At 42.7% G+C, this 11,170-nt stretch overlaps 1 protein-coding gene across 1 annotated transcript; it reads right to left on the bottom strand.

The window, feature by feature from the left end:
• Positions 1 to 277: 277 nt before the first annotated feature.
• LOC120930586 lies at positions 278 to 4,939 on the bottom strand. Its single transcript, XM_040341761.1, has 2 exons — positions 2,774 to 4,939; positions 278 to 2,539 (listed from the first exon to the last, which is right to left on the bottom strand). Exons 1-2 carry the CDS (start codon positions 4,763 to 4,765, stop codon positions 278 to 280), a joined length of 4,254 nt encoding a protein of 1,417 aa, XP_040197695.1. The 5' UTR covers positions 4,766 to 4,939.
• Positions 4,940 to 11,170: the final 6,231 nt, after the last annotated feature.

Below are 11,170 nucleotides of genomic sequence, written 5' to 3'. Positions count from 1 at the left end.
AACCTGATCAATTTCAGAGTCCATTTCATTTTGCAGGAATTCTGCGACTTCAACAGCTAGGGTTGCGCCACACAATTCTAATCTTGGAATAGTGTGAGCAGGTTTTGGAGCTAACTTGGCTCTTCCTAGTAGAAAACCGACATAGGATCTCCCGGAGGGATCTATGATCTTGAGATAAGCCACAGCCGCTATAGCCTCGGTAGATGCATTGCAAAAGACGTGAATCTCTTTCCTCAGACTTCTTGAAGTTGAAGTGGGTGAATAGCAGCGTGGGATATTAAGTTCTTTCAGTACTTTTCATGGAGTTTCTCCATTTCTCCCATTTAGGCAGCAGGTCTACTGGCAGAGGGGCGTCCCAATCTGTCACTCGCTCAGTAAGCTGGCGAAGTATGGATCTCCCTTGGACGGTAACTGGAGTCACAAAGCCTAGGGGATCGTAAAGGCTATTAACAGTTGACAGGACTCCTCGTCTGGTGAATGGCTTCTTGGAGTCAGATACCTGAAAGGTGAATGTGTCTGAAGTTATATTCCAGAGAAGACCGAGACTCCTTTGAGTGGGTAGGGCATCTACTCCCAAGTCCAAATCCTTCAAATCCTTAGCATGATCTTCTGGATTGAAAGACCTCATTACTTCACTGCTATTAGATGCAATCTTATGGAGCCTTAAGTTAGCAGTCGACAGGAGCTGTTGAGCTCTTTTTATCAGATTGACGGCTTCTTCAGGTGTTGAAAAGGATTTTAGGCCATCGTCCACATAAAAATCTCTCTCAATGAATTGCCTGGTGTCAGATCCGAATTCCTTTTTGCCTTCCTGCGCTGTTCTTCTCAGTCCATAAGTTGCCACGGCAGGAGATGGACTATTTCCAAAGACGTGGACTCTCATGCGATAATCTATCACCTGATCATTAATGTTATTGTTGCGGTGCCACAAGAACCTGAGATAATTTCTGTGGTCCTCTTTGACTATGAAACAGTGGAACATCTGTTGGACGTCAACTGTCACGGCAATTGGTTCCTTCCTGAACCGCATCAACACTCCTACTAGGTTGTTCGTTAGATTTGGACCAGTTAGAAGAACGTTATTTAAAGAGGTTCCCTGGAACTGAGCGCTTGAGTCAAAGACTATTCTGATTTGCCCCGGTTTACGAGGATGGTAGACTCCAAAGGATGGAAGGTACCAGCATTCTTCACCTTCCTTGAGGTCTGGTGCTGGTTCAGCGTGAAGGTTATCTAAAATCTTCTGCATAAATGCTAGAAAATGCTCTTGCATCTCAGGTTTGTTACAGAGAGTCTTCTTAAGTGCAGCAAATCTGGTTAAAGCTTGTCCTCGATTGTTAGGGAGGGTAAGCCTTGGTACTCGGAAGGGTAATGGAGCTACCCAACTGTTGGAATTGTCCTTGAAGAACTCTTTATCCATAATCTTGATGAACTCCTTATCTTCGACTGAAGGGGCAATCTTGTTGTCATCGCAAGTAGTCTGGTACACTGAATCGCCAAGGTCCTTCTGAGAAGTGAGCTTGCAGTTTATACCTTGGAGTGGTTGATATGGAACTTCGTTTTTAAAATCAAGTCTTTCCTTCACATAATAATGCAATGGACATTTCATCGACCGATAGGCAACATTGGTTTTGTAAGAAGCTACATCCAAGAGCTTGTGAGATTGGTCTAAACAGACTTCTCCTATTATCACCCATCCAAGATCAAGTTTCTGGGCCTGAGGAGCATCGTCTGGACCGTTACATAACTCTCTTATTTTATGGACTCTAGGAACGTCTCTCCCTAGTAGAATCAAGATCTTAACATCCTTGTTAAGTGGTGGAATGTAGTCAGCAATGTGGCTTAAATGGGGGTGATGACGTGCAGCCTCTGGTATGGGGATTTCTTCTCTGTTGTTCGGTAGCTGATCACATTCGATTAGAGTCGGAAGAGGAAACTCTATGTCCTCATATTCTGATGCCACTATGAAGCCATGGGCTCTTCTTCCAGAAGTATTGATCTTTCCTGCACATGTCTGCAAGGTATAGAACCAGGCCTCTCCATGAATGTTGAATAGGTCAAAGAATTCTGGACTGGCCAATGAGCGATTGCTCTGATCGTCGAGTATGGCATACATTTTTATGGAATTTTGTGGGCATCCTTCAGGAAAAACCCTTACAAGACATATCTTGCTACAAGACTTGCTATGAAGCCCTTCTCCACATACCTCTGTACACCTTGTGGTTACGGGGTTGGCATGTTGCTCACTTCTCTCCCCGCCATCATCTGATGTAGGCTTGGGGTTGCTGCCGGGTGAAGGTTTCCTTTTGAACAGGTCTGAATGAAGAGCGTCCACATGTTTGGCACTGTTACACAGAGAACATCTGATGGTGATCTTACAGTCTCTTGCTAAATGATCGGAGGATGCACAACACTTGAAACAGATATTATGCTCTTTGAGAAATGACTTGCGTTCTTCAATAGGCTTATCCTTAAATGCACGGCATTTGGAGAGAGAATGTGGCGCATTATGGATAGGACACTGTTGATTGAGATTGCTTGCCTTTTTTTTTTTTTTTCTTTTAAAGTGTATTTTGTGCGTGTACTCGAGAGAGGAGCCGGACTGCAGGAGTTGGGAGTAGGCAGGCCTCCCCCAGAGGCAATCTGCCACCTTTCTCCATGCCCCGGGTGGCAATGGTGGGTGTGTGAGGGGGTCCTCCCACACAGCCCACCCTACCTGCTCCGCTTTGAAGCCCAACGAGGGAAAAAAAAAAAAAAAAAAAAAGAGATTGCTTGCCTTAATGCCTGTAGCCAAGACGTTGGATGCTACCTCTGTCTTCCTCACGGCAATAGGATACTTTAAATCCTTGAACTTACTGTTGGTGGCAATACCCCTTGAGGTGGTTAAAGGAGTGGTGGTTGTATCTGGATAGAAGAAGCTTGGGTCATTCTTGGATTTTGCAACCTTCCGCACGAACTCTGCAAAATAAGAAAAGGGAGGGAAGGAAACATGATGTTCATACTTATATTTTGATCCTACACTAGTCCACTTTCCCTGAAGATAACTAGGCAACCTTGCTACAATAGGATTCACGCCCTGAGCAGTGTCTAAATAGCTAAGACCTGGTAAACTAGGATCTAGCTTAGCAATTTCAAGTTCATGAAGGAGGTCGCCTAACTCTCTAAGCTTATGATTGTCCTTAACAGAGATCTTAGGAAAGTCGTTTAGTCTCTGGAATAAGGCAGATTCAATGACTTCGGGACTCCCATAGTCTTGATCTAGACGTTCCCAGGCAGCATCAAGGCCTGCGTTAAAGTTATAGATGTAAACAGATTTAAGTCTCTTTACTTGTTCTGAAGATTGTCGCCCCGAATACCTTATTAGTAAATCAAGTTCTGCTTGAGGTTCAACGGGCAAGCTCTTGATTACTGCCTTAAATGTAGATCTCCAACTCCTGTAGTTCTCTGGGCGGTCATCAAATTTATACAGTCCAGTTGTGATCAATTCTTGTAAAGCCATACTCTTGCTGAGCTCCGTAGCGTTGATGCTTTCAGTTTTTATAGCCACCGGGGATACTGATGGTGCGCCGACTTGAGCCATGGTTGGTATCTGAAGTTGGCTGGTTGGTGGAGCGAAAGGTGTTGCAGATGGGTTCAATCTAGGTAAGGGTCTGATGTCTAAAGGTCTCTGAGCATTTGAAGTTGAAGAGAACTGTTTCACAGGGGTCATAGAGTTCATCCTGTAGTCTTTTGCTGTACCCTTGTAATCTCTATTCGCATAGGGTGGCACGTGAGCCGCGTAGGTTGACTCACTTGATTTTGTGACATGCGGTAGTTGTGGAGTGTCTCTGTTAGCAGGTGTGTCTAGTTGACCAGCTTGATTTTGTGACATGTTGCCTTCTGGTCCACATGCTGGATGATTATGAGAAAAATCTCCAACTGTAGGTGGGACTGTGATGTCGTGGTTCTGGCTTAAGACGAACTGTAGGGTCCTTTCAATGGGGTCTTGACAAGCAGCCAAGCTGGGACAAGCTGCTCCTTCTTCTTCCAATAGGGCTTGTTCCAAGACGAATAATTCCGCCAATGCTACTTCCTTTTCTTTACTCTTCTGAAGGATTTCTAGCTGAGCCTCTGTTTCTGCTTGAATGCGTTTAGCTTCTGCTTTGATGGCTGCTTCTCTTTCAGAGCAGGCGGCTTGAACCTGGGCTGCTGCGACCTTCTGGCGAGCTTTGACTATTTGGTCGCTCAGTGTTGACCTTACAGAGCAGGACCGCAGTGACTTAGAAGAGGATTTATGATAGGAGCGGGCAGATCTAGAAGATTTACCTGAGTGTCTGGAAGAAGCAGATTTACAGGATGTAGTTTCATGTAGCTGTGCTAATCTACCTTCTATCTGTGCCTTTGCTTCAAGATATGTGCTATACCTCTGCTGGTCAGTAGAAGTAAAGTCCTTTAATTCCACTGCGGCTTCCTCCATGCTGGAATGTGACAATAGGGAATAGAACTTTTCAGAAAGTCTTTTATAATTCTCAAATGCCTTCTTAACCCTTGAGAGAGCAGTGTTCAATTGCTCAGGATTGTTGCTAGTTTCATTAGCGGTTTTTATACAACTTAAAGTCTTATGCCATAATGCAGTCAGTTTACTAGATGTTTCTTCCTTACTTGCTTCATAAACCTCTCTTGCCTTCAAGGATGGATGAGGGCCTCCAGCGGGATGAGCAGAATGAAGTAAGGAGTCTGCTTTATCTTCGTTAAATGCAGGTGACTCTGTGGAATCTCTGTCAGACATAATGACAAGTGCTGTAGTTTTGGTGTCTTGTTACAAATCTGCCAGAGCTGAGCTCTGTAGTGACTTCTGATATTAGGCAGATTGAACTGAGGAGCTGGATATTTGTGACATCTAGTGCTGCAACTGGTTCAGACTGGATGGCTCAGCTCACTATGCCTTTATACAGGCAGGAGTACACCGTTATTTCAGTAGATTCAGGTATTGGATTCACAACCCAAAACAGCTTGACAATGATAAATCCTAGGGACTTGATGAAGCTATGATACAGTCTTTGAGCAGTTCGAAAGGTTCTTATTGCTCCCCAATAAAGACAAAAGTCCCTGGCAGTGAACTGTTATGGAGCATTCAGTAGAAGGCTGGCTTCATACACAGAGTAATGGTGGCTGCAAGAGTCACACACAGGCCTAACTCTCAGTGTACAGCCTGCAGATGGTTTCCTGTGTTAGGATGTTTGTTCTTCACACACACACACGTGGTTACTCACGTTTCTGAAGCTGCAGAGATAGCTGTGTGATGGATTCTTCTGGAAATTTACTGGAAATTTACTGTTCTGTATCCGCATCGGTTGTACCTGTGACAAGCTTCTTGTAGACCCAGTCTGTAAGGATGTATGCAGCAGGTTGAATGATGACTTTAACAGACAGCTTACTCAATGAATAAAGACTCCAGAGGTGTTTTCCAATGCTTCTTTATGCTTCAAGATAACAAGGATATAAACAGAGGCTTTTCCATAGGTAAATTTCCAATGAAGTTACACAGCTCCCACACTCTGCAGACTTTTCAAGCAACTAAGACAAAATGGGTTTAGAGCAGGAAATGGTGGGTGGGAGCAACCAAACTAGCCAGAACATCTGGGGGGTAAGGATCATACCAAATAACATAATAACATAACATGTAATAACTGCTAGACAGTAAAAGCTGCGTGACAGCACAAAAGTACTAAATCTCTTTATTTGTTTGTCCCCACAGCTACCCTCCACACCACAGGAATGGCAGTCTGTGGCTTCCCAATTTGCCCAGCGGTGGGATTCCCCGAACTGCGGTGGAGCAATAGATGGGAAACACGTCCGCATAGTGCCCCCACCCCACTCGGGGTCCTACTATTATAACTACAAGGGTTATCATAGTATTGTGTTGATGGCGGTGGTGTCGGCACAGTATGAGTTTCTATATGTGGACGTGGGGAAGAACGGCCGGATGTCAGATGGGGGAGTGTTCTCACGGACTGATTTCTATGATCGTCTCCAAGCTGGTGGTCTGGCATTGCCACCAGATGAAGATAATGTGGAAGGACTTCCGTTTGTGTTCCTAGCGGACGAGGCTTTCGGGCTTGGTCCTCACCTCATGCGGCCTTTTCCCCAGAGGACCCTCACCTCAGAGAGGAGGGTGTTTAATTATCGGTTGGCCAGGGCTCGGAGGGTAGTCGAGAATGCCTTTGGGATACTCACCAACCGGTTCCGCCTGTTCAGGACAGTGATACACTTGGCGGAATATAAATTGAACACCGTTGTATTTGCCTGCTGCATTTTGCACAACTTTTTACGCAAGCACTCCCAGACGTACCTACCCGACATCGGTTCTGAGGCAAGACTACCCTCAGATCCCCTTCCCGGGCTGGACACTGGTCGCGCTGGCTTGGCCACCCAATCAGCTCGTGAGGTACGCGACAAATATGTTGAGTACTTCATGGGTCGGGGGGCCATTGCTATGCCAGATCATATTTCTTTCTAATTCGGCCCCCAAAAGAAAGAAATATTCACAGAACTAATAAATAATTAGACCATTGGACTTTATACAGTTGTTTGTCATTAATGCTTTTTCTCTTTTTATCTGTCTTCCTGGTTCTCAAACTAACTTCTGCACTTATAGTGCAAAATTTAGTTCTCCACTTTTAGTAAATAACCACATTAGCACATTATTCACTCATCTACAAACAGGGTATTGAGTCTAGAAATAAGAAGCCACTCCATTTTCAAATTTTGAGGTCAAGCTTTTTATTTTCTGCTTGTTCATGACCACACCAAATTTGTTATTTTTTTAAAGTACTCCCTGCTTTTGGACTTAGGAGTCTACAATATTTTTAGTCCTTTTTTTAGTAATTTTTTATTTTATTTACCAAAAAATATTCTCAAGAATATACATTTTTAAACAAGTTCACAGTTTTGGTTATCAAATATAGTTCTATTTCTTTTTTACATAGATATATATATATATATATAATGTTGTAAAACTTTTGCCAATAAGCTCCAAAAATAGAGAGATATATATATCAAATTTTTTTGGTGGGGTGTTTACCGCCATTTTTTTTTTTTGCATTTTTTTTTCGCAAAAAAAAGATATTATTTTTTTTTGACCTTTTGTTTCCAAAAAAAATATTTTTTATTTTTGTAAAATATTTTTTTCCGATTTTTCGAAATGTTATCTTTTTCTATTTTTTCACAAATATATATATATATATATATTTTTTTTTTTCTTGTTGAAAATTTTTTTTGGTATTTTTTTTTTTAAATACGATTATATTTGTTTTTGGTGTCAAATCTCGACTTCCCTAAATTTAGGATTTTTTAAGATATATAATTATATATATATATATATATATATATATATATATATATATATATATATTTTTTTTTTTGTTTGGTGTTTATTCTTTGATTGTTTATGGTCTAAACTTTATAGTATCCAAAAATTAACAAAATGGACAAACAAAAGAACTTAAACCTTATAAAAATATAAGAATTCACAACAGCAGTCAGTCATGGTGTGCTTTCACACTGGAACATGCCAAAATTTGAAGATGCACACATTCAGTGAAAACTCGCCAAATGTCATTGGTTCAACAGACAAATGGCCACATGTGCTATCTGACATCATGGGTGATCAATGTCTGTGTTTTGTGGGAGCAAACCCTTCCTCTCAACTACTTGAGGATGGAGGAGGGGGTTGGACCCACAAAGCACAGACTCTAGATATTCTGTGATGGCAGATAGCACATGTTGGCACACTGTGTGTGCATCTTCAAATTTTGGCGTATTCATTATTAAAAAAGTAAAAATGGTTGTGGGGGCGGGGGATGGGCGGGGGTGTTTCAGTCTTTGACACGGCCCATCATGTCAATAATATTTTTAAAATTAGATTCGATGACCATCATTCTTTGCCGCATATTGTCCATTTCCGTGCTGCACTCCAAAAGGACATTTGTTACATTCTGTTCCATGACAACCATCCTTTCACGCATATTGTGCATTTAAGTGCTGCACTCCATTACCTGCTGAATAATTATAGCAGCACTTGCACGCGAAAAAATTGCAACACCATCTTCATCCCCTAAAAAAAAAAAATGGGCAATCAAAACTAAAATATTTGATGAGGCCTATCTACATATGTTTTGCCAAATCAAGCTGGGGTGACACTGACCTGATGGTCTTCTCCTTTCCACCTCCACAACTTCGCCATCTTCGATCACTCCTCCTTCTTCCACCACTTCCCCATCATCTTCCACGACTCCTCCTTCTTCAACCACCTCCCCATCATCTTCCACGACTCCTTCTTCAACCACTTCCCCATCATCATCGACTCCTCCTTCATCCATCAATCCACCTTCTTTCAATTCGCCAAATTCTTCTTCCTCAACTTGCCCTTCATCTGCTATAAATTCTAAGTCCAAAATTACTTCTTCCTCCTCTCTTCCTTCCTCCTTTCTTACTTCCTCCTCTCCTTCAACATCCTCTTCTCCTTCCACATCCTCCTCTCCTTCCACATCCTCTTCTCCTTCCACATCCTCCTCTCCTTCCACATCCTCTTCTCCTTCCACATCCTCTTCTCCTTCCACATCCTCTTCTCCTTCCACATCCTTTTTTCCTTCCACATCCTCCTCCTCCTCCACATGGCGAGATGGAAGATTTTGGCCTTGTCTGGCCCTCTCTGCCTCCTCCAAATGCTGGCGACTTCTTTCCCCTAAATAACACAAAACAAAAGGTATACTCATCAGCACACAGATATTGGAGAGCAGAAATTGCATACATTGCTTAGAAGAGGCTTTCATTTATTTAGTTTTATCTTTCACCAAACCTACATTTTTGACAGACTTCTATGGCAAGCTCTGATCCTGCCCCTTTTTAGCAAAGTGACACACATGGATGTCCCCCCTAAACTGTATTTCTGGGAGACCCTACCAAAAACGTTAATTTTTTTTGGGAGACACAGGTGCTCTGCATTGCAGATGGGAAAACATCTGCTTTATTAGCACTGTTTTTAGAAAGAATCCTGTTTGCCTTTCACATTCTCTTAATTTGATTTTTATAAACTAGCTTTTACACAATGTTTACAAACAAAGTTTTTGGCCAGTGAGCCATGTCCATGTGTGTTGTTCCTGGAATAACCTTGCATTTCTGAGAAACGATGTGATGTTACGCGGTTTACTAAGAACACTATTTGTAAATAGGTAGGTATTTACGTAAAAAACAAAAACTGTCAACATGTCTTCAAAAGTACAAGCAGGCCAAGGAGGCAGATGGTGAAATATACATGGCAACACATTCTTGCAGACAATCCCCCCCCCCCCAACCCCCAAAAAATTTACTTACTTTTACGCAGAATTTTAAGGATCTTCTTCATCTGATGTGGCTCCCTCAATTTTAAGTCGGACCAGCGTTTCCTCAGCTGTTCTTTGGACCTGGTGATCCCAAACATCCTCTGCATTCTCCTCGCCACCTTGTCCATAATGTGTGCCTTTCGGCGGTTAGGGGTCTTGTATGGCCCTAATTCACCATCATAGTCCTTCCTCCGCATGATGGAAACTAACTCCACCATTTCCTCGAACTGCATATTAGTGGCTTTGTATCTTCTTTGCCTGGATCGGGACGTCCCTGCCTCTGTCCCTTCACTTGCGGCCTGAGAGCATCGTGCCCGCTCGTGTGACATCGCCATCTTTCCTTTCCCACAGAGATTATGGGCGGGGAAAAGAGGAAATGTTCCGCCATGGGCGGAGACGAGGGCGGCGTTTCATACATACGCGGAATGTAGAGAATGCAAACAACGTGTTTACGTAGGTTACGCGGAGAATATTCGAATGCGCATCCAGAACATACACAGTTAACGCCATATTTCCGAAACACATTGATTAGGGGCATGGCAAAGCTGACGAGGGCGGCGTTTCATACATACGCGGAGTGTATAAAAGGCGCACGCCGTGATTACGCAGGTTACGCGGTAATTAGGTGAGCGTGAGAAACGAGGAGCGAGAGACAGGAAGGTAAGGAAATTCAAAATGGGATCAGCAGAGGCCTAGAAAATGGAGAGCCATGGGATGGGGGTTTGGTCTGTTGGTTGCACCCTTTTTAAGCTATTCTGTCTCTTGAGTACCACAATGTTATTTTGGTATCCAAATGCTTTTGGACACCTCACAAAATAGAGATGTGAACAATGCTGTACCTCATTTAAATCTTTTTGAATGGTGTATTCAGATCAGGCAAAGTATTGTTCAGTGTTGGTTGTACAGAGGTCATTAGGAAGTGTCTTTTATGTCATCCATTCTCAGGGGCAGGAGATCTACACATGAAAGAGTGCCTAGATGAATGCTCTCATTTGTAAGCATTGTTTAGGTTTCTATATTAAAAATAGTTACTGCAATGTTACCAATGGGTCTGCATGTAGCAAATCAATGTTTGGTACAACCAATGCGGCCGAGCTGGCCATCATTTTTACAACAAGAGAGACTGTGTTTGTAATTAGATATACGGTAGGTCATAAATTTGGAGACACATATTATATCAAGGTCAACGCTGATCCTTTTTAATATCTATTTTTATTTGGTTTATGTTTTGCTAATCTAGACTCAAAAATCAAATAAGAAAATAAGGCCGGGAAATGGACCTCCTCCAAACTAAGGAAGCAATAGAGGCCTTACTTGAAAAATTTGAGGACACGCCCATCCTGTGGGATTCAAAAAACTCTTTATATTGCAATAAAGATGTACGAGCGGCAGCACTAGAGGAGCTAGCAAACTATATGCAAACATGGGTGCCAGGATGCACTGCCAACATGGTGAAGGATAAACTTGCCAACCTGAGAAGCACATATAGAAGAGCATACAAAGCTAATAAATCTAAAAAATCTGGAGCAGCAGCAACACAAGCAAAGGAACCCAAACTGTGGTATTACAAACAGATGGCTTTTTTGCGTAAGGAAATGGAGGGCAGGAAATCGATGTCTAGTCTTGCTTCCAACCTTCCCTCCACGCTACATTCCAGCGGACCTTCCCCAGATGACCACAGCCCTGCAGAGTCGGAAGAAGAGGGCCTGGCTGACAGAGATGCAGATCTGCCACCCTTCGATGAGGAGGTATAGTAGTTTCCTCTATATTTCTGGCGTAAATAATTATTGGTGGATTAATGAGTTGATATT

The sequence above is a fragment of the Rana temporaria genome, chromosome 3 (genome assembly GCF_905171775.1).
Source record: "Rana temporaria chromosome 3, aRanTem1.1, whole genome shotgun sequence".
In the NCBI taxonomy this organism is placed as follows: Eukaryota; Metazoa; Chordata; class Amphibia; order Anura; family Ranidae; genus Rana; species Rana temporaria.
This window is presented reverse-complemented; position numbering and strand designations above follow the sequence as displayed.

Excerpts from the sequence above, each read along its gene's own strand:
- LOC120930586 (XM_040341761.1), bottom strand. The coding sequence starts at position 4,765 with ATGTCTGACAGAGATTCCACAGAGTCACCTGCATTTAACGAAGATAAA. Across the intron at positions 2,540-2,773 it reads TCTTGGCTACAGGCATTAAG|GCAAGCAATCTCAATCAACA; the intron begins GCAAGCAATCTC and ends AAAAAAAAAAAG.